Source organism: Lygodium microphyllum, chromosome 16 (assembly GCF_053477565.2).
Source record: "Lygodium microphyllum isolate KBCC chromosome 16, Lygodium_microphyllum_v1.1.10, whole genome shotgun sequence".
Lineage (NCBI taxonomy): Eukaryota > Viridiplantae > Streptophyta > Polypodiopsida > Schizaeales > Lygodiaceae > Lygodium > Lygodium microphyllum.
Genome location: NC_141150.1, coordinates 59,675,844 through 59,700,153, shown reverse-complemented (window position 1 = coordinate 59,700,153; position 24,310 = coordinate 59,675,844). Strand labels below are relative to the sequence as shown.

General features: G+C 39.5%; 1 protein-coding gene across 1 annotated transcript in view; it reads right to left on the bottom strand.

The window, feature by feature from the left end:
- Positions 1–14,966: 14,966 nt before the first annotated feature.
- LOC148022882 (callose synthase 3-like) overlaps positions 14,967–24,310 on the bottom strand; it is a 44,784-nt gene continuing 35,440 nt past the window's right edge. The window contains exons 25-43 of the mRNA XM_087695824.1: positions 24,021–24,187; positions 23,796–23,919; positions 23,618–23,712; positions 22,191–22,332; positions 21,941–22,092; positions 21,753–21,862; positions 21,545–21,667; positions 21,379–21,447; positions 21,085–21,286; positions 18,811–18,913; positions 18,503–18,622; positions 18,274–18,389; positions 18,105–18,188; positions 17,897–18,009; positions 17,487–17,716; positions 16,584–17,381; positions 16,433–16,483; positions 16,065–16,253; positions 14,967–15,968 (exon numbers count right to left, since the gene is read on the bottom strand). Coding sequence (XP_087551950.1) covers positions 15,732–15,968; positions 16,065–16,253; positions 16,433–16,483; positions 16,584–17,381; positions 17,487–17,716; positions 17,897–18,009; positions 18,105–18,188; positions 18,274–18,389; positions 18,503–18,622; positions 18,811–18,913; positions 21,085–21,286; positions 21,379–21,447; positions 21,545–21,667; positions 21,753–21,862; positions 21,941–22,092; positions 22,191–22,332; positions 23,618–23,712; positions 23,796–23,919; positions 24,021–24,187 — 3,225 coding nt within the window. The 3' untranslated portion in view covers positions 14,967–15,731. The remainder of the gene's footprint in view (positions 15,969–16,064; positions 16,254–16,432; positions 16,484–16,583; positions 17,382–17,486; positions 17,717–17,896; positions 18,010–18,104; positions 18,189–18,273; positions 18,390–18,502; positions 18,623–18,810; positions 18,914–21,084; positions 21,287–21,378; positions 21,448–21,544; positions 21,668–21,752; positions 21,863–21,940; positions 22,093–22,190; positions 22,333–23,617; positions 23,713–23,795; positions 23,920–24,020; positions 24,188–24,310) is intronic.

The following is a 24,310-nucleotide window of genomic DNA, read 5'->3' as shown; positions in this document are numbered from 1 at the left end:
CCCGTGTCATCATCACGCTCATGATCCAAAAGTGCATCATCTTAAACTCTGAAATCCAACACCGAATCAGTGTAAAGGGAGGGCAAGACTGATTGCGATTAGAACTGCAACACAACCAACTCTACACTTGTCTCACACACACACACAAGAAGAAGAAGAAGAAGAAGAAGAAGAAGAAGAAGAAGAAGAAGAAGATAAGTGAGAGAAGCATAGGTAGAAGAGAAGATAGAATAAGGAGAGAAGGATCGTAGAGAGAGAGAGAGAGAGAGAGAGAGAGAGAGAGAGAGAGAGAGAGAGAGAGAGAGAGAGAGAGTGTGTGTGTGTGTGTGTGTGTGTGTGTGTGTGTGTGTGTGTGTGTGTGTGATCGATATCCAAGTAGAGCCACCATAAAAATGATGGCAGACATACTCAAAGTCAACACAGACAGACACTAAAATTACTTTCGCTACATAATGCCTGGGTTGGAGAGCCTAACATAATCATAACATAGAGATCAAACACAAATGGTACTCAAACTCAATCCAAAATGTATCACCAAAGTAGAGACCAATACATCAATTTGAGACCAAATGGTCATAACACAATATAAGAGACTAAACAATTTCAGGATACAATGACTCGGGCAATACTACTGTCGAATGCAAGTACTCAAAAATAGTACAAGATATGTGATGTTGTGAGAGCACCCCATATGCTAGTCAAAGAGGACTTGTCAGACAGAATCAAGCAGGATATGCCATGGAGCAAGAGAACTCCTTGTATTGCTTGGCCTCCAAGACTTGAGTATGCTCAAACAACAACAACCCAACTGTCATGCTTCACTTCCCAACATTATATAGGCAATTGCCTACAATGGGACATTCTCTCTACCCATGTGTTGTGTTAAGGAGCGCGGCATTCTCTCTACCCATGTGCCCTATTTGATAGCCTTTACTACACCTACACCCGTCGGATCCTTCATGCACCATTAGCAACTCTGGCTTAAATAGTATTGACTATCATCATCTTTAGCATTAGCATGCACAAAGTGGACTCAAACCCACAGAACTAATCATTGATATCGCTATCATCCTCTATGTTGAACACATCATCCGCTTGGAACTTGTCCAATGGTGTGGCCAGAGGTGGAGCTAGAATGACCAGTGGTAGAAGGAGAGATAGTATAGGGTGAGATGGGTTGGGATTGGTGGGTGGGGGCCAAAGCCAAGGCGCTATTGGGGGCCTCTTGGTGGGTGGCAAAGTAGTGGGAGGGGATTGTACTGGAGATGGTGCTGCTGCAACCACCACATGTCAGTGCAAGTCCAAAGGGGCGGTTGCGAAACCTTGTGGTAGATGAGCTCAAATGAAAAGCTTCTACAAGTAAAGGGCTCCCAGCCAAATTCGGTACTATGTTGTTGGTCCCAATCAAAAGTGATTTGAACGAGGTGAGCTTGGACTCCTTTCAGTTGGCTAGGACTCAGCACTAAGGAGGGCATGGATCCAATGTCAATGTTTGAGGGATAAAGCTTCAAAGAGAGAGTCAAGTGGGCCTAGAGTTGGGTGATGCTAGCCAACTTCATGATGTCAAAGGTGCTAGTGGAGGTGTTTTCAGACAATAGATCATCCGAAAAAGAGGATAGTTGTCTCCCTAATCCTGGCATGTGTCATTGGGGTTAGGGAGTTCAGGTACCAAGCTCTAACGTAGTTCTTATCTACAGTTGTAGCCTTAAGGTCCGAGTAATCAACATTTTGAAATTTTCATGGGATAGTTGTACTACCATGCTATTTGAAATGATGTAAAGAGTAGTTCTCCCTATGGAGTAGCTTGATGTCCTGGAGGAAGCCAACCAAGGCATTGCTAGCGAGGCCACTTTGTTGCCAAAATGACAACCTGTAGAGTCCAACAAGCTGGCTTATGGTGGCCGCCTAGGCATGGTGATGTCCATAACTAGGTCTAGCATTGTCATTCTTGTCAATGACTCGGCCAGAGATTAAGGCCTAGAGCTAGAGATCACTTGATACTCCATCCAATCCTACCTCTAGAACCTTTTCAAAAGTGGGGACTGCACTTCATCGATCAACTACGGCATATACATGAAACAAGGATATCCTGATGGTAACATATTATTGCACCAAATGGATCAAAGCATGGGCCCTATACAGTGAATTCAATCACCAAATGCCTCTTTAAAGATGTATTCACAAGATATGGCACTCCAATTAAATATGTCAGCTACCGAGGTACACATTTTGTCAATAAGGTAATCAAGGAGCTCACATTATTCTTTCTTATTGTAGATAAGAAATCCTCTCCGTACTAGCCACAAACTAATGGCTTAGTTGAATCTACCAACAAAGTCTTGTGTAAAATCTTAACCAAGTTGATAGATCAAAATAGAAAAGATTGGGACAGTAAATTTTCCACAGCACTATTTTCGAACATCCTTCAAAGTTACCACCGACATGACCCCCTACAAGCTCCACCTTTGGTCTAGAAGAAATTACCCCGTTGGAATTTGTCATTCTGAGTTTCCAACTAATGGTGAAAAGTCTGACTCATTTTTGAAGCATCCCTTCCATTTTAGATGGAAATCATATCCCATTTAGAAGAAGATCAAATCCATAGCACATATATTTTGACCGAGGTCCAAGCCTAGCAGAAACACCAAGTCCACCGACTGTTCAAGAAACCATTATTTTAGAAGGGCCAACTCATCCTGATCTTTAAGACACATATAGAAAAACCTCCCAACAAGCTCAAATTCTAATGAAGCAATCATTTTTGGGTCTTTCATGATCCTTGCACTAATTCCTTCTATTCGATAAATTTACAGTGCAAGTTACTATTGAAGCCTCTAAATGGATTTCGACTACTCCACTACCATACTAACAACCTCCAACGCTGCCCATCTTTTATCACATTGAATCCACTTGTTTCCAATCCCCCATTGCATTTTGGCCTTCCATGCCCATTGGTCACCACCTCCATATCAAATGGCTCCCAAAAATTCCCACCTGTGCTGACATGATGCTCATTTATGGCCCCCACTCATTTGATGATATCCTTAATGGTGGCATGATTCCTCAAGAATCTCATTCGCATCATACTTCGTTATGGCTCATTTTGATGACATGGCATACATGCATTGGCCACAAGCCTTTCACATTCACTCAGTAGTCTTTTAAGGAAGTTTTTTTCTACCTCCACCCCTATTTATCACCTCCCATTTGTATCCAGTATCTTAGCTTCACCACCTCCTCTCTCTATCTTGCCTCTACATCCCTCTTCTTAGGTCTCACTTTCATGGTGGCAGACTTCAAACTCGCCATCGAGGAGGCATATCTAGCTACCACTAAAGCCATCAATAGTGCGCAGTCATGGCTTAATGCCCTATAACCTACTCACTTCATCATCCTTCCTTGGAGCTCTATCCTGGTTCACCCAAAAACCCTATCCATCCTACAGCAGCTTGACAAATGCACCACTATCTGCATCCACAACCATAAGTATACCCTATCTACCCACCATATCCAAGAGAAGTTGGCCCTTTCTAACCAAGGCAAAACTGACCCACCAACACTCTCCACCCAAGTGGTGAAAGAGATCTTCAACCCCACCACCAACAAAGAGTACCAATTGAGCAATCTCCTTGCACCTCATAAATCGAAGCAGGAGACTCTCGGATTCTTAATCAAGGCCCTCTACCTGCATGCAAAGGCATTCAACGTCTCAAAGAATGTAGCCTCTCTAATCTTCTCACCTTCTTCTACTGTTGTTATCTAGGCTCATATCCTCAAGGACCACCTCTTTGTCGAGGCCAAACCTATTGCCCCCCAACCAATGGGACCAAAAGGGCCATGTCAATTCAACTCGTGAGCATTGTTGGTGCATGGATAGGGGGCTTGTACTCTTGTTGTGGGTCCTCCTCCCGCTAGCACTTTTGGCCCTTCAACTTGAGGAGGACGAGCTTAGTGGAGAGGCTGATGGCTGCAGTGGACTTCTTGGGTGAGGAGGGGTGTGAGGTCATTGAGTGGAAGCAATCTAGGACAATGGCCTGGTGGTTGAGGGCATTCTCTGGGTGGTTCTCCACTTTGAGGACTTGGTCTTCAATGTTCTCCATAGCGGGCGAGACCTCCTTTTTGAGTCCTTGTCCTTCTATTTTTTCTAAGGGGTTCCTTACAAGGTTGGGGATGGGGTTTGAAAGCAGTTCTAGTCTCAGGATGAGATTGGGCAATGTCTCCACTGATGAGATAAGTAGGTAGGGGTGTCATGCAAAGCAGGGGGCAAAAAAGGAGAGTAAAATATTGCCCGCACATCATTTTCATGGCCCATTACACCCTCACCACTTGTCCTCATCCCGACCAAGATCAACTGGGAAATGGCGCACCAATCACTAAACTTCATGAATGGCTTCTTGACTCGATAGCAACACTAGAAACAACAAGAGCTCACTATGCAAGTCAACCATCTCAAGCAAGCAAACACCACCCTCTCCGAGTAGCTATGCCAGAAAGACTCTACCCTCTACGACTAGCGACGATGTGACTAGAGGCCTGCCAACATGCCTAGCTTGCCTTTGTCAATGATGTTTGAAGTTGAGCCTAGCAACAATAGGAGAGGGAGAACATGTTTCTCCAGACATGGGTAGCTACAGCAGAAAACCCAAACAGTGTGACCCCACTCTTCTTGGAGGTCAACGACTACAAGAGGGAGTGGATCAACTATTGAGAGAAGCTATAACGCAAACTCCAAGCCACCATGAGGGACTCGTACTCTAAGCTCCCACCTATGTCGAACAAGTTGGATAATTCCACACTAAGTCCACCCCTCCTACCCTCCTACCACTACCCATCATGGCCTCATCCCCTCCCCAGGACCAAGGCTAAAGTGCCCCCATTGGCTCTACCCCAATACACTCCATCTCCGGCTCAATGGCCAAATTCAAACTTGTCGCTCTATCAAAGGACCCCATCCACTCTTTGGATCCTAATGGATTGGTCGATCAGAGAGTTTGCACCTAAATTAAAACGCTCCATACCTGCCAACAAAGGGAAGCAGATCATCATGGAGAAGCCCGTCAACACCCCTAAGTGAGAAGAACACTTCATCAAAGCCACCAGTCCTCCGGACTTCTTCGACTTCTCCACTAGCACCAATTTTGTAGATTTGTAGTAGATGATGATCGAACACTACCAAGCATTGGAACAACGTAATGCTAAGGTAGAGGAGAAGCTCTAGGTGCTTCAGAGCAGGCAATGCTAGACGTGAACGAGGATTGAAAGATAGAATCCCATCTCCTCTAAGGGTAGATCTGAGAAGAATCGCAGGCTCCAATAGCCTCAAAGATGAAGAAGGTTGATACTCCTTGCCCCGGTTAGGATTCCATAGACCACCCTACCCCAAAGCGATACTGCTATTCTTGCCTCTAGCAATCTAATGCCATAGCTGGATAAGAACCATGCCAGAGCCCGACATCCTTGGTCTCATCAACCATGAAATAATTTCCATATACATCACGTATGCCTTACAATGTTGCACATTTGATTATTAAAATAATCAAATGTTACTAGCAAGATTAAAGCATCTCAAAAATTCCATGTCCTCATAACATAAAAAGGTCATTGTCATGGCCAATTCCTTATTGGGAAAAGAGCCCCATTTATTGATAGCATTGTAAAGAGGTTAACTTGGTAATGCATTCAATGGTTATCATTTGGAAAGTATGCAAGTAGGGAGTTTGTGGATCCCCTTGAAAGCAATGAATAAGGTCATAGAAGTTGTAAAAGATGAGTCACATTGTTGTGGATCCATGACTGAATTTGCTATGTCTTAACACAAGGCTGTTAGGTAATCTACCACAAGACTATTAGGTTATCTATTTGGCTATTCATTGCCAAAATAAAGCCAAGTTTTTCAGGTATGTATTGAAGCATTCCAATAATGTTTTCTTCTAGTGGATGGAAGGGATATGTTGTTTGTTGTAGATTATGTGTATTTCATTGACAATGAGGGTTGTTTTGAGGCTTTTGGATTAGGGAATTTTGTTGATTTTTAAGAGAATTTTAGGGATGATTAAGCATTTATATGTCAAGCATTTTTGCATAAACTAAAAACCCCTAGTGAAACATTAGATAGGTAAGTTTTTTTTAGGTTAGTTGTTTGCATGACTAATTAACTTGTTTTTTTAGCTGAATTTTCTTATGTTTGTTTAGAATAGAATTTGTTTTTATCATTGTATTTGATTTTTTTAGCTTGAGATCTTGATAGTTTGGGTCAAGATTGATACTTTTTGGATAGGTTAGAATTGGATTTTCAGTTGTAGTTGCTTGACCTCTTGAATCATATATATTTCTTGCAAATATCTTTGCACATCACGAGTATAGATTCACGAGCACTTCACGTTGCTGATGCCAGGAGGCATATTCCACGGTGGATTTCGTGAGGTTTTGCGATGGATTCCGTAAAATTTTATTACCGGGGCTCATACACAAAGTGGATTCTTTGTGTGAGAAGTCGATGGGGACGCCTATCCTTTTCGGGTGTTTTGTTAATTTTATGTGTACATGGGTGATTCCATAACGGGTGATTCTGCAAAATACATATTTAAATTAATAAACATTTATGAGTTTAGAGTGCGCACTCGGGAGAAATTAAGGTTAGGATTGATTTCTAACCAATTTATCTATGTAGCTGAAGACTGCTAGGTATTCACTTTTGTCGGTTTAATTGTATTATTTTTCTAACGATTGTGAATGCTTCAGTTGATATATAGAGCAGGCAGCGGTGGCAATGGAAAGCATTACAGGATAGCGTGTATTCAAGTTATCGTCAATATTTTGATGGGTGCGTATCTTAGGCATGTCGCCTATATTTTGTCGCTCTTATTTATCAAAGCGTTTGATATTTATTTATTATTTTTGTATGCGCATGGGCGCACGATTTAGATATTTGTATTGGACATTGTATTTGGGTACGCCTGACTTCTTGGGTGCCCATTAGCTTTAATCTATTTTGTAATTTGGGCTATTATTTGAGCTTAAAGATGAATAATATATGAAATACATGCTTTGTGGAGCGCTCACACAAGGCATGGGGAGAGATTGAACCCAATTGGTCTCTTGTTCATGTCGTGCAAGCTTTCTACATTGATTTGTGTGCAAAAAGTAGAGTTCTTTTGTTCTTGGGGACCTTCTGACGCTCACTACGGGCGCATACGGCGACCGATCTGTGCACCGGTGGTATCAGAGCGAAGCTGGGATCGAGAGCTTCCAATCGCTTACCATCTTGCGCGAAGGCAGAGCTCTTAGAACGATCGAGCTCTATAGTCAGTTTCGTCGCAAACGATCGATACCAGCGTGTTCCTAGTGGTCAAGAACCCCCTTCTGCATCCTCTAATCGCGAAGGACCAGCTTGTGTAGGCGGAGGACCACGTGGTTATCTTCTTCTTCAAGTCGTCTGTGTACAGATAAGTTTTTACTCCATAGCTCAAAAGCTTCAAAAGCTTTAACAATAAGCTTAATAAGCTTAATAGTAAGCTTTAAAAAGCTTACTCCACGAATTTCTCAATCGACGGCAAGAGTATGTTCTGGGCGGCGCCGATTTCGTCGCCAACGTCCTCAGATACACGAAAATCAGCTTGTTGATTAAAGCTCTTAAGCTTTTAAATCTTCCAAGTCTTCCAAGTGTACTAAATCTTGCAAGTCACAGAGATCACTAAAGACTTATTCAACAACTCCCATAAAGGCAGTTCACACGCAGAAGCACAGAATCCGTCTATTGCTCTCTGGTAGACCTTGTTCACACTTGCTGACTTACTGAACCAGCTTTAGCAATGCAAAAGGTCATACGCAGTTTCTACGCAACATTATTCTCTTGGACGACGGTTGTGACAACGAATACCACAATCGCAAAGGACAAAGACTACAAAATCCAAACAAAATATATAATCCTTGTATATCCTCCTTTGAGCTACGCTCATCCCGCTAATAAGATTTCGAGAGTGTGAGGACTTTTGGATTTTGCAGGATAACTGAACAAAATATGGATGATTTTATGGCTGAAGGTGATTTACCCAAACCAACGATGGAGCAAAAGTTAGATTTGATTATGATGCAGCTCGATGAAGAACGAAGAGCCCGACAAGCTTTGCAAGTTCAATTGGCTAATTTGCAACAATCTACCACCGACCAAGATGGACCGCAACCCGAAGATATTATACGACGTACCATCGATGCGACACTTGAAGCCCAATCCATCCGCAAAGAAACAAAGATAAGTAAAAGAAACTTCAAATTTCGTACTTCAAATGGATCACAAGATGGAAAGACTGTACTTGCTTTTATCATTCCATTTGATGATTACTTCCATGAAGAAACATATGCTAAGAAAGACAAAATTAAATACGTCACTAACCATTTAGTTGATCGAGCATCCTTATGGTGGACTGTGGTCCGCAAGAGCATTGAATGTCCTACTACATGGGAGACTTTCCAAAATAAGTTTTTGCAGAATTTCCTTCCTCCTCAATTCCATGAAAAAGCCATCAATCAATGGGATCTTCTACAACAAAGAGATCGTGAACCTATTTCCCAATACACTGAACTTTTCTGGAATGCTCTACTACAACTACACATGCTCGAAGATGTACCTGAAGCAACTCACAAACGCAAGTTTATGTCTGGCCTACTTGGACATTTCTATGCAAAAGTCAATATGCTCAAGCCAACAATCCTTGAAGATGCAATTTCCTTGGCCCATGACACTGAAGATTGGATTCGCGAAAGAGACAAGCGACCACAACAATTTCCAACTAATGGTAACTATGATTCCAAACAATTCAATTCAAATTTTCAAAGATTCAATCAAAGTCGTTTTCTTCCATCTTCATTTCGTAAGTCTTGGACACGACCACCTGCTTTGCCATCAAATACCAATCCAAACCCTAAGCCATCCTCACAGTCAAATCCCAACATTCCTAAACTTCCTACCCTTACTAATAATGTATCTAAAGCCAAACCAATAGTCTGTTAAAAATGCCATCAACCTAGACATCTAGCAGCTAATTGCCAAACCAAAAAGCCATCTGTCCATATCAATTATCTTGGAGCAATCGAAGAAGAAGAACGTGAGGAAATGCCTGACTTTACGGAAGATAATGACGACATTGGTACTACTTCGGATAGTTTGCCAGGTATGCCAACTCCTCATTCTTTATTAACAATGAAATGTTTTGTGCATGGTAAAGAAAAGACTATTTTACATGATAATGGAAGAACACATGACTTTATTTCTGCAAATTTAGTCAAAGAATTGAATTTACAAACTATTTCTACACATTATCGCATTAAAGCTGCATTTCTATGCACAATATATAATGGAACACAAGAAGTGCATAATTTAGAAATTAAAATTTGTGAATATATTGAACGAAGAAATTTCTTAGTTGTACCTTTGCAGTCTAGTAACATTATCTTAGGAATGCCTTGGCGTCATCAATATATTTCTAACACAGATTATTCTACGCATTCAATTAAAATTTATTTTCAAGGAAAACAAATCACATTGCATGGTATGTACGCTTCTAATAACTTTTCACTGCTTACTCATACTCAGGCTAAACGTGCATTACGTAAAGGTAGCAAATCTTATTTAATATGGGTGAATAAACTTCAAGCTAAAGAAAAACAAATGCATCCTAGGCATACACAATTTCTTACCCAATTTCAAGATTATTTTGCTGTTGATTTACCACCTGGACTACCACCTTCACGTTCTGAGGATCACAAAATAGATTTAATTCCTGGAACACAACCACCATGTAAAGCACTATATAGACATAACCAAATTGAATAGAAAGAAATTCAAAATCAAATAGAGGAATTGCTTAACAGAGGATTAATTAGACCTAGTAGTTCTCCATTTGGCGTACCTATTTTATTAGTGAAAAAGAAGAATAATACTTATCGCATGAGCATTGATTATCGTGTCCTAAATAAAATTATTGTTAAGAATAGATATCCGATTCCTAAGATAGATTATCTTATGGATAAGCTACAAGGATCTGCCATATTCAGTAAGATAGATCTTAAATCTGGTTATCATCAAGTAAGATTGGATAAATCTGATATATTCAAAACTGCATTTAGAACATAATTTGGACACTATGGATTTCTAGTTATGCCTTTTGGTTTAACTAATGTACTAGCCACATTTAGTCGTATGATGAATCGCATATTTCTGAAACATCAACATTGTGTCATAGTATTCTTTGATGATATATTGGTATTCAATAAAAATGAGAATGAGCATTATGAACATTTGTCTTTAGTTTTTAAGTTGTTAAAAGACAATCAATTGTATGCTAATCCAGAAAAGAGTAAATTCTTCCAAACAGAAATTGAATATCTAGGACATATTGTTTCATCAGAAGGTATTAAAGTCGACCTTAAAAAGATAGAAGCAATTTTAAATTGGCCCATACCCAAAAATGTGCATGAGTTACGTTCTTTTCTAGGTCTTGCTAGTTTTTACAGAAAGTTTGTAAGGAATTTCTCATTACTTGCATTACCTTTGACAAAACTTTTAAAGAAGGGTATTGTTTATAACTGGTCTGATAATCAACAAAAATCCTTTGATTTATTGAAACATGCTTTAACTCACGCTCCTGTATTACAACTACCTGACTTCAATAGACCATTCTTCTTAGTAGTTACTGATGCTAGTGGATCTGGAATAGGAGCCGTCCTTATACAAGATAATCATCCCATAGCCTACTCTAGCTGTAAACTCAAACCATCTGAACTTAAATATTATACATATGATAAAGAATTGCTAGCTGTAGTACAAGCTTTATGTCAATGAAAACATTTTTTAATGGGATCTGAATTTATGATCAAAACTGACCAACTAAGCATTAGATATCTCCTTAGTCAACCACAAATATCTGACCGACACATTAAACGGGCCGCTTTTATTCAAAGTTTTTATCCCCTTATAAAATATCAATCCGGAAAAGAGAATGTTGTAGTTGACGCTTTGAGTAGAAGACCAACAATTCATAATATTTCTGTGATATCATTTGATTCCCTTATCCCTATGAAAGATACTTATCATCAGGATCTTACTTTTCAAGCTGATTGGAATAAACTAGTTGCAAATAATTAGATTCCTATTGATTCACTGTCTTACAATAATGGATTCATATTTTATGAAAAAAGATTATGTGTGACTGTTCCATTTCGATCATTTGTTTTGCATGAAATTCATTGTCCTCCATATCAAGGTCATAGAGGAATTATATCTACTTTGCGTACATTGACTGAAGATTTTTATTGGCCACATATGGACACTAATGTATCTAACTTTATATCTAAATGTTTAGTTTATCAACGAGTTAAAAGACACCATGGTAAACAATATGGTTTACTAATGCCATTATCTATTCTATCACAACCATGGGAACAGATTTCAATGGATTTTATCACTGGTTTACATAACACTAAAGCTAATCATGATATGATTTGGACTGTTGTAGACAGGTTTAGCAAACAAGCATATTTTATTCCATGCAAGAAAACTTTAACTGCATCTCAAGCTGCTCAATTATTTTTGAAAATTATTTTCACTAACCATGGTTTACCAAAAGTTATTATTTCTGATCGTGATTCTAGATTTTGTAATAATTTTTGGATTACTTTGTTTACTAACTTATGAACAAAGATTGATTTTTCATCTGCATTTCATCCTGAAACAAACGGTCAAACAGAAGTTACTAATAGTACTATTTTAGATCTTTTGCGTGCTTACACCATTTCAAAATCACATACATGATATACATATCTACATTTACTTCAATTTGCATATAATAATACACCACATACAGCTACAAAGAAAGCACCATTTGAAGTTATTTATGGATATAGATTACCTACACATGTTGCATCATTATCAAACAAAATTCAGATTGCTGATGATATTGCTAACATGCATACCACTATTTTTTATGAAGTTAAAGATATGATTGCCAAAGCCCAGCAATCATATACAAAACAAGCAAATAAGAAAAGACAGGCTATGAATTTTAAAGTTGATGATTATGTTTAGTTATAAATATATAAACGTAGATTACAAAGTGTAGATAAACACCCAATAATGAAATTAGCACCTAGATTTTATGGACCATTCAAGATCATACACAAAATCAATGACAATGCATTTAAACTGGAATTACCACAACATTGGAAAATTCACAACACCTTCCATATCAATTTATTACGACCTTTTAGAGGCCAATTACTTGTACACCCTATCTATGAAAACCCTCCTTTGTTAGATGATAAAACTGAAATCCTTGAGTCTGAAACTATTATAGATACTGACTTTCTGACCACTAGAACTGGCCGTAGATATTCTAGATATTTGGTAAAGTTTAAAAATCATCCTGTTGAAAAGGCCCAATGGATGCACGCTAGAGACTTAAATGCTTTCCCCACTCTGTTAGCTCCACATTGAGCTAATAGCAATTGAGGACAATTGCTATCCCACCCCGAGGGTATGATACCAGGAGGCATATTCTACGGTGGATTTCATGAGGTTTTGAGATGGATTCCGTAAAATTTTATTACCGGGGCTCATACACAAAGTGGATTCTTTCTGCGAGAAGTCGATGGGGATACCTATCCTTTTCGAGCGTTTTGTTAATTTTATGTGTACATGGGTGATTCCATAGCGAGTAATCACAAAATACATATTTAAATTAATAAACATTTATAAATTTAGAGTGCGCACTCGTGATAAATTAAGGTTAGGATTGATTTCTAACCAATTTATTTATGTAACTGAAAACTGCTAGGTATTCACTTTTGTCGGTTTAATTATATTATTTTTCTAACAATTGTGAATGCTTCAATTGATGTGTAAAGCAAGCAACGGTGACAATGGAAAGCATTGGAGGATAGCATGTATTCAAGTTATCGTCAATATTTTGATGGACGCATACCTTAGGCATGGCGGCTATATTTTGTCGCGCTTATTTATCAAAGTGTTTGATATTTATTGTTATTTTTATATGCGCATAGACGCACGATTTAGATATTTGTATTGAACATTTTATTTGGATACGCCTGACTTCTTGGGCGCCCATTAGCTTTAATTCTTTATTGGCACAAAAGCAAACTCAAAAGCTAAAGCGTGCTATTTTGTAATTTAGACTATTATTTGAGCTTGAAGATGAATAATATATGAAATACATGCTTTATGAAGCGCTCACACAAAACATGGGGAAAGATTGCACCCAATTGGTCTCTTGTTCATGTCGTGCGTACTTTCTACGTTGATTTGTGTGCAAAAAGTAGAGTTCTTTTGTTCTTGGGAACCTTTTAACGCTCACTACGCGCGCATACGACGACCGATCTGTGCACCAACTGCGCTTCACGAATGCACTATACTCGAGGGTTGTCTCCTGATTTTTTCAAGTATTTCCATGCCATGGGTTGGATTGATGCACTTATTGCACCATCATTGAGTACTAGCACAACATGATGTCTATTGCAATTGTATACAATAAACCTTAGATGCACTAACACTGGAGAAAGCACCTTTCATTGTGCATGCACAAGTTGGGATATTCATCACTAAATTAGTAATCTCAAGTTGAGTGGAAAAGGTAATTGGGTGAGTTAGAGAGTCGTGAAGGACACCTACAATTGTGGGATGGATTGTTTATTTGGTCAACATCATGAGAACTAGCTTTTTTCATGAGACATTGTGTGAGTTTGAGAGTTGTAAAGGACACCTACAATTATGAGATGGATTGTTTATCTGATCAATATTATAAGGACCAATTTTCTCCATGAGATTGTGATTTTTGGGTAGGTGGAGTGGAGTGCAACATTTCTTTCTTTCACTAAGAGTCAAGAGGTGAGGTTAAGGATTGAAATGTAATCAAGGAATTGGATTTGCATTTTGCATGATTCATGGACACTTATAGATAGGATGGACACAAATCCTTTCAAGTGCATTCATTTCTCCATGTATTCCATCATTTGTTTAAGTGCAAGCATTGATTTCTCCTTGCATTTTTTCCAAAGATTGGTTGATCATCTAGTACATCAACGAGGTATGATTTCAATAGGAACATCACATAAACAAGCACAAAAGAAGCTGAAGGTGTTAATAAGTGCACAAAGGAAAGCTAGGATATATTTGTGTCCTTACTGGTATTCATTTTTTTGAGTTTGGCATCGATAATGTGTTCAATATGATTCAAGGCTTCGTTAGTTGCGAGATGGGTTGTGAGGTGAAAGAAACCATGTTGGCATATCCATAATTTGATATACATGAAAGTTCTGACCTCACTTTACCGCAATTTTAGATTGATGTTGATTTTATTCGAGATTAGAATTAAAGTTAGCTCAATAAATTATATGCATTTTAACAGGTGGCAACTAAAGAGGCTTGCAAAACAATCTCTCTTCATTATCCTCCGCGGCAGGAGCTAAATTCAGGTCTACAATTATGTTTCCAAGGAACCTTGACCTTAGTGCACAAAGCATATATTGCTTTGTATTAGTAGGTCTACCCTAGTTTAATCCTAACTCCAATAGGCTTTTTTCCCAAAAATGAAGCTTACCTACTTGGCAAAAATGACAGTACTTATCAAACTACCTGAGATCACTAGCCCAAACACAACCCATGCTTGACTTTTAGCTTGTTCCCCTAAATCCCTTTGAATAACTCGTATGAAAGCTTGCTCGCCACTAAACTACGGGAATAATCATTCCCTTCGTACAGCTACCATGCAAAACTTGATAATCCCCAATACGAAGCCATGAAATTGCAAGCAGGAGGAATACTAAGAGACCATGGAATTGCAAGTGGATAGAAAAGAGACTGTACTGCTGTTTAATAATGTCTTTACTGATGCTTAATAATGTCTGTTATTGATGGATAAAGAACCAGCATCATGGCACTCGCTTGTTCCAACCAGTTTCTTTTTCACAATGTGAATAGAAATAGATGTATATTATCGAAAATGTACAGCCTTACCACTGGTATGGATGAATTGGCAGTTACATCAACTGTTGTCATTACTAACAGTTGGAATACAGGAACTACCTTAAAAGGGCAATACTTACATGCACTTGTGCACGCTAGCTAAATTTGGGACTGGATAATACATTCCGATTAGGTACACGAGTCCAATAAGGTAGTGGCCGATTACTGCAGAAGTGACTAAGCTTTGTTGATCTTGGGCAATGTGGATGTTTGAAAGCACTTTGAGCAATGGCCGATTATCACAACATGTGCCAAAAAGCAAATTTTTGCAACCCTCAGCTTGGAGTTGGGAAACCCTTCTCTCCCCAAAATGCATGAAAAGAAAGCCTTAGACTTGTGCTTCGACTGCACCCGTCTGTTACCTGGCCACACAGCACATGTGGGTACTACCAAAAAGAATTAGCCATACCTACTCATTACAAAACCTGATGGGACTTATCATCCATGTAACTCCTGCAAACGGCAGCACAAAACCTGGGCTTGATTATGAAAAATCAGTGCCAAAATCTGCCTCTGTTCCTGCTCAACAGCTGCAGCATATTTTGTGTGAGCCTTCTCTCACTACCACAACAATCCCATGACAGCATTAGAAGTGCTGGACTGTGGAGCCAAAATGTACAAGTGAGACTACAGCTCATCTCTGCAAGGCAAGTATACAAGTGAGATTTCAGCTCATCTCTACAAGACAGGTATTCCTTTAGTTTGTCTTTTTCTCCCTTCTCCCGGCAAGAATGCGTGAGATCTGCAAACCCCTACTGAAAGCCTGGTTGAATAGAAGTCTTGTCTGGAAATCAGAAATGAAAGGGAACCACGCAAGTGTGGCCACAGGTGCAAACAGCAGGAGGCCCATTAAGTACTCATATTTCCGAGCTAATGCCTTAACAGAATCCCACATGCGAAGTTTCCTTACATAAGGACTGCAGGCCTGAGCAATCTGAGAGCAGAGCCAACAACTTTGTAAAAAGTTTCAAGCATGGCAGCATGAAATTGCCCAGTGAGAAATAGGCAGAAATAGTAGTGCATTGCTTACCTGAACCAATGCCCATCCAGTAGGAAGAAATGCCAATGCACTGACAAACACATCCCCAATAGTGAGGTGCCCAACCACAAAAAGCACAATAATTATTGCCAGTAGTGAAATGAACAGGAAGCCCTTGATTAGCCTGAATGCTAGCTGATAGTCTGCACTAAAGAGTGTTTTACCCAGCACGGACACACCCTGGTATCGATCAATAAAACCAAGGAACATCCATTAGATATAGAGGACATGTGATACAAAACTTCTCTCCCCCCCCACCCCCGCTTTTCTGAATCACCTCATTCTAACAGCTTACTAGTTTTCAACGTTGCTCAGTCCAAAAAGAGTGCATAATATGAAACAGGACCCCTCCTGCTTACCTTTAGAACTCCTAGCACAAAAAGGATAACCAACCAAGACACCATGTATACCTATCATTTAAAGAAACCTCAACCTATTAGAAACACGTGAAGGCGTCCAGCATCACAGAGTTGCCATATGTTCTGAGGAAGACAAGTTGAAACAACTCACCAAAATGCTTTTGTTGTGCTGGGTTAAGTGCAGATGGTACACCAGTCCGTATTGATAAAAGAAAAACCTCAATGATAAGATAATCTCAATAACTCTACCGCGAAAATCGCAGGTTCTCAAATGGGATTGCTCATCTTCCCACCACGATTCCCAACTCTTGTCTGCTGGCACACCAACCCCACCACGGTTGCTGACCCATTTATTCCAGTCTTCCCAATCATCAACAATCTTTTGCCATTCAAATCCTGATGGGTTGAACAAAAACGGTGCAAACAGCCATGTCCCTACTAAAAACCACAAAGAAAAGATAATAAGGAGATAAGGGACTGTCTTTTTCACAGACTCACTGTACACATCATACACAATCAGAAGTATCAAGAGTTCTAGCCCCTTGGTGAAGTGACTGCGAGAGTACAGTCTATAGTTCTCAGCAAATTTTGCATGAAAAACTACAAAACCACGGCCAGTGGGCCTGTATTTGGCACCACCATGAAGCAAGGTTCGGCCATAAAAATGTACTTTGGTTCCCATAGAGAAAGTGAAGAACACAGGTGCAAGTTGAAGCTGCATGATAATAAATTCACTGAGAGCTGTGCGAAAACCCCGCTCCAACCCAATCTCCATCACCATTGGAAGGGCCATCAGTAGCCCGATTTGCACAAACGATTGGGAAGCCAATGCAGCCTGCAGAGATGTGTTATGTTGAAGACCTGCATACTGGGCCAAGTTTCCTTCCAGACCACTAAGGGCAAGATAGATACGGCTGTAGAGGAACACATAGACAGTGAGCACAACAATCTGCAGTCCAAACAAGAAAACAATGCCAGGACTCAGAATACATGTGACAGGGCCAGAAAGTAAGACAACTTTCAGAACAATCTCCATGAGAACAAGGAGACCCACCGAAGTGCTAAAGTAGAACCCAACTGTTGTAAAATAAACCGATAACATTCTGAAGAAGTCAACGCGATGACCAAGTCGATAAATATCTCGGCTCATTGTCTGTTCGCCATTCCCATTGGCAATTTTTGCTTCAAACATTGATATTTGATTAAGCCCCACATCTCTGCCTTTGCCAACCTGTATATATTCATGGTGGGTAACATTCCCTCGCCGCAAAGTTGTATTGAAACCTAGCATGTTTTATGACAGATTTCAGTTTAACACCAAACCAAAAATGCTCAAAAAAATATGATATTGGGCTTTCATACTATAACCTGCAGAAGTAATCTCCCACAATTTCCTCAAACTGAGCTGATATTGTAGCTCAAATGCTCACAAGGAGCTATGAAATTGAGCTTTAAGATTCTGACCTGCAAAAATGTCCTCGCTCAGGTTGATCCCACGGGATGCCTTGCTTATGCCACCTCTAGTTATATGAAACAATCTGTCAAAGACATCTGGATGGCCATAGTGAAAGCGCACCCTAGAACAGAAAGAAAGCCTTTACTTTCCACTGCATTATCAGGACAAGAAGATGCAACTATACATATCAAAAACTCTCAATCGGTACTAACATACTTGAGAGGGTTTGCCAAGACTCTTTGTCCAATTGTGACAAAGCTAGACTCCTGATTCGACATGAATCCAGCTAAAGATGAAACACTGCACAACATGTTGCATATTACCACATTCAATGGTCAGGTGCAATTAGCACGGAACAAAGACTTTGAGCTCTGCCAATTCATACCTCCCAGTAAATATGTGTTCACGCATTCCCAAGATAGAAGGTGGCCCCACTCCATCGTCATGGAGAAGCTCTTGAAGAAAATTCCTCATCTTAAGAGCTTCTTCCAGATAATTGTCCTACAAACACAGGAAATGAGACCCATCATTTAGAAAATGATATGTATCGATATCCAAGAGTGGATCAATTACCATGCCTGCACAAGTTAAAAATAGCATTATCAGAAGCTTACCTGATTCATGTCAATAGCCTGCAATGCCTCACCTCGTGTGAAAATAATAGCATGATTTTGGTTCTCTGGTTTACCTTCACCCAGAATAGGCCTTCCAGGCAACTTTATTTTGTAAATCACCTGATTGTGATAAAATTTTACGCTTGATCAGGAAAATTACTACCTGTACATACCCTCTAGCACCAATTTCTCTACTTTAGAGCCATCCAGTATTGTACCTGCTTCCAAACAATGATGTACTGCCTATGTATACATAAATATTGGCATAGACCTTATTAAGGCCAATGTAAGGATCCAAAAACACTTGCCTGATCCTGGTCCTTATCAGCAGCTTTAACAAGGACAGAGTAATACACCTTGCTCTTCCTGTCCTCAACCTCCTCGATGTAGGCAACTCTTAAGCCTGGATATCTGCACAATCACACAAGTAACCGGAGCGAAAAACCAGCTTGTCAGAATTTGCAGTCAAAACACACATCAATGACAACTTGCTTTCTGTTTATTAAAGAGGTGATTGACATGTTTCTTAACTACTGGCACCACAAATGGCCCCACGAGCTACAAAAGATGCAACGACAGTGACATATCAACTAACCAAGCACTCTAGCTCCTTATTTTTGGTCTCTCTCATTGAAGATATAAAACTTGAACAGTACATCGTACTATTTTTGCATGCGTGAAGTAAAAACAGAGGAGCACAAACAATGTTCTCCAATTCCATACATTCCATTGAGTCTCTATTCAATGGACATTTGAGTAACATAAATGAAAGCAAAATCAAAAGGATTATCCATCATCAAAGCCGTGTAAGCCAAACATAAATTGAAGTTTCATAAAAATGAGAGCTAAAGGCCTAACCACTGGTCATCATCACAACTTGCAAAGTCACTAGCTAAACCCTTCGCCATGCCCATACTGCCCATAGTCACATAAAGAAACCTCCCAACCTCTTATAGTAGCTTATTCGGGCCACCTGAATACTGGTCTAATGACATCAGTTGCCAGCTGGGTGCACTTCACAACTCACACACATGTTAAAGCTATTAAGCAACCTTATTAGGGAAGCAAGCACAAAAAGAGCACAAGCGCAACCACATCTAGCCCATTCACCCTCCAAAGTTGACTTGAGCTACAGTTTTCAACAAATACAAAGAACTGCAGTTTTCAGGAAATAAAAAGGACTGCTTGCAATCTACTTGCAAATAGAGGAACATCAAGAGACACTTACATAGTGCCAAATACAATGGACATCAGTGGAGCAAAGCATTGAAAATGAGGGAGTGCCGAAGATGCTTAAGGCAAAGGGTTACGGGTGTGGAGCATCATATCTATCGTAACTTCCATGGTGACTTTTGAAAGAATGAGAGAGGAGATCTCTCAATAGTTTTATTGGGACCCAAGGTAGTAGTTTCGATGTGTTCCTTGTAATCTGTAGACAGGTTTTTCCTACAAGTTGCTTTATATAGACTGACAGATTCTGGTATAGAACAGTGAGATTCCTTGTGCTGGTTCCGGCTCACAAAGTCTAACTTCACTAGGCCTAAGACATTTTCCTCCAGAGTATTCCAGATGTGCCCATCATGTGGACATAAAAACCTTAGGAGTGCAGGTGACATGGTGAGCTTCTAAACATTGACAACTGGGCAAAGCTCAAAAATGACGAGGGAAAGACACTTTTTTGTGCAGATCGTTTCCACCTCTTCAAAGGAGGGAACTTGGTAAAAGTCTCCCCCTCTCCATCCTGAAGCGGGAGAAACTTTGAAGGGGTATTGTTGTTTCTCAGTGCTGAAACAAACAAACCTGCATAAATATCTACAGGTACCAGACCCCAGATTTCCTTTTCAATAGCTCCATCAGAGAAACAAAATTCTGATCTAAAAGTAACTGCAGAAGCTTTAAAGGGGTTGCACAATGTAACAGCAATGAGGACTTCTGCAGATAATCTACCATCGGATAGCTGGACTCTATACTGATCACCATTTCAACCCACAAAATTTCTGCAGTCTCAAATAACCCAACACAAGAGCTATCCAGCTTAATTTACCTCTCTATTCCAGTTGCAAGTTGTTGAGGAACCAATTAGGAGACTCATATGGCAAAGCAAAAAAAAAGGCTTAAGCACTTCAGAAATTATTATGAAGCCCCTTGCAAACATTATGGTCACCATGTTAAAACAATCGACATGCTAAACAGTCATATTTTCCAGGAAAATGAACAAATACACAAAGCTACAGACCCCATATATTAAACAACTACCAGATTGTTAAGACACTATTGTGCATAATCTATCGATGAACGCAATGTAACAACTTGTTATAATCTATCGATGAACGCAATGTAACAACTTGTTAGGATTTCCAAGTGGCATCCGACCTGATGACACAAATCATTCAGAAAATATACATATTCAACATCCGATAGTTTATCTCATTCTGCAATAGTTCTCACTCTGCAACTTGTATAACATCAAAAAGGAACTAAACAACGCACATGTTTGCGAAAGGTCTTTCCCAAACGCATATCCATATTTAACAGATTCAAGCATACTTAGTTCATGAATATGGCTAGCAAGTTATACTCACTTTTGCATCAACTGAGAGATGTCATTTGCCCGAGCATCCAACGTGTGCTTATAGTATGCATAATCTTGACAAGCAGCCACATATGTGAACTTTATATCAACAATAGCTTGAATCTTTGCATGGAGTGTCCGTTGTTTCTTGCCGCCATCACTTTTGTCATCACCAATAGACTTACAAAACTCTTCGTAGCCTTTCATAATATCTGGTTCATATATAACATTTGATCAATGTCTGCAGGCATGGGGAAACATGCAGCTTCACAAAGTGCACAACCTAACAGAAACAGCAGCTCACCAGATCTTGGAGCCATATCAAAGAAGGCCTGCAGCTCAAGTGCCTTCCTATAGTACATCATACCCCTCACTTGACAGAAAAAAGAATGACGAATCAAGGTTTCATGAGATTACTAAAAGCAAAACATAAACCTCTATGCTTCACAGAAGTTTCAACAGGAAATCACCTGTTCTGCTCAGAGTTTGAGCACGATATGAAGCCCATTTACAAACTTTGCGATCAAATTCTGTACCTTTCCCAAAATCTGTCTCTTTATGATTTGTTCGTTTAAGAAAGTTGCCCCATTCATCTGCTTGACAAAAATACGATGATTCAATCGAGATGTTATACCTCACAATCGCAATAACAAACCTGAGTAGGTAGAAAGCAAGCACCTGGATAAATTTTTTTGAGGTAATAAAGAATGGAAATGCCATCCTCATTCTCATCTTCCAGACCTTTCGGTGTATACAATATCTCTTCATTGTAATAAGGGGTTAGGACACTGCAAGAAAGGCCAGCATCACAAACATTATGCTAGATCCACAGTGCTGACAGTGTAAAGCTTTATCTGAATAAGAACCTGAAAGACAGCATGTTGTTAATTTTTGGAGGCCTCGGCATATCCATAAACAGAGAGTTGGTAAAGAACGCAATCCGGCGTCTTGCTTCCAAGTTTCTCGGGATATCCACTGAAGACTCAGTTATAGTTAACAGTAAACGGAGCCTTCTGACCTACAGACAAGGCCCTGAAGGGTCAATACTTATACACACCAAACTGAACATAAGATCACAGCTCAAACCTTGCAATCATTCCAAAATCACCTCACTACCTTTGATTTCAAAGATTCTTCGTTTTGAAGAGGATACTTAATCGTATCCTTCTCAAACAGCTGGCGAGTTCTTTCATTAAGAGTCCCCATTTTCTCTTCAGATCGTTCTAAAGAGCCTCCATGGCTTGATTCTGCCTGATCACTGTCAGCAATACAATCATAAGCAGGAGCTCAGGGAGTAGAACCTGAACCCATCTTTGGCAAAATCAGAACAAAGAAAATACTTGGATGACACAAGACCAGAAGGGTAAAGCTTAGAGTAAAGAAACACTAAATTAGCTCCTCCAGCCATTTTTAGAAGAATCAGAACACAGAGGATAGTTGGATGACACAAGGAACCAGAACAGGAAAAGCTTGAATGAAGAAACAATTTACAAGAGCAGAAAAAACTGCATATCCATTTGGTTTTATACATGCACATGTAGGTTGCAAATAAAGTTATACCTACTTGGTGTCCATTTTTCCACAGAATAAGAAGTCTGCTATAAAAAACGGGCATGCATTTGGCAGGTACACTGAGCTATACCAACTATGTGCTAGCCATGGTACAATCAGCCATTCAGCATGATCATTGATGTTAACATGTGAAAAGTACGTTCCAAGATTGGAGAACTTCATATAATGCAAAAAAGTTATTTCCACATGACACAGTAGCCAAGACATAATATGTAATCATGTATCCTAAGCCCTAGATTATTGATCATGCTAACTCCTGATATGGACAGATTTCCTAGCATAAGGGCATCAACAACTTTCAAACATTGCACTTCATGAGAGCCTTTTCTTATGGACATGCATGCTTGGTCTCATCATATCAATTGCATGGTTGCTACGAAAAATATTGCTCCTCCAACTCATCATGCATATGGTATCTGGTGCTTTGGATGAGAACACTCCTCGTATTTTTGCAGTTGTCCTTGTTCATGAGAGCTTACGTCGGTAATGAATGAAAATATCTTTCCACCAAAAATAGTGAGTACCCATTGATGAATCAATGAAATATCTTCAAATTTGAACTATTTTTGCCTATAAGATGTTCCACCCTAAGGCATCTATCTACTTGCTAGAGCATTTTTGAGTGAAATAAGCATTCAACAGAAAAAGCGGTGGTCAAGGATGCTCTCACATTAGAGAAATCTGGTTTGCAGGATGCAATAAGAAAGTTGTGACTTTGCATATATGAAATGTTATTCTTTAAAACTGTGAGTGTGCATGTGCCCAAACAAAATTTGGACTAAAAGATTGCAAGTGTGAATGTATTACCAGAAAAAATCAGAAAAGTATTTTCAATCATTTCAAACAAGGAAAACATGTTATATCACATTTGTGCCAAACAGACTGTTTTAAAAACAACTCCAGCCAACACCACAATTCTAAATATAGAGCATGCTTTCTCCACAAGAAGTCAAAAAGGTGGAGGCACACACACTGAAGATGCCCACGGGTGAACATCTCTTGTATATACTTCATGGATATCCTGGAGGAGAAGCGTCACATACTCTTTTGTACCATCTCCAACTTCCTAGAAAGAAGTTCATCAGGCCTAGGATACTGAAACAAAGCTGTAATGAAAGCAGCACTTTATCAAGAGCTTTAAAAACATACCAAAATCTTCACAAATTCAACGATTTTCTCATGCAAAGAGGGAAGTTCTCTGAAATTTAGAGCTTTGTGAAGTGTCTTGCTATCTATGTTCGATTGTAGGTCATTAAAGATCTCTTCTACAACCCTGCACAGACAAGGATACACTCAGCCTCTCGCTGAGAAAACGATAACATAGATTTATGTTGATGTGATTCATCTATAACCAAAGAAGGGTAAGCTAAATACTTTTTTTCTTTTTCACCAGTTGCAATAACATGTAGGATAGTGGAAAGAAGATCATAGCATTCTTCAATGGCACACTTCATGTAGACATCATTATCAAATCGCTCAAGAAGTTCATCATTATTTCCTGTGTTTGTGAAGTCCTTAGCTATATCAAGTGCCAAGACTACCTGCAGCATAACAACCCTCAGGGTTTGAAACAAATCCCCTATGAATATGCATCATCACAGTTCGCACTAAAACATTGACCATTGAGATCATAAAATGTAAGATCTTTGTAGCTCAAATTACAT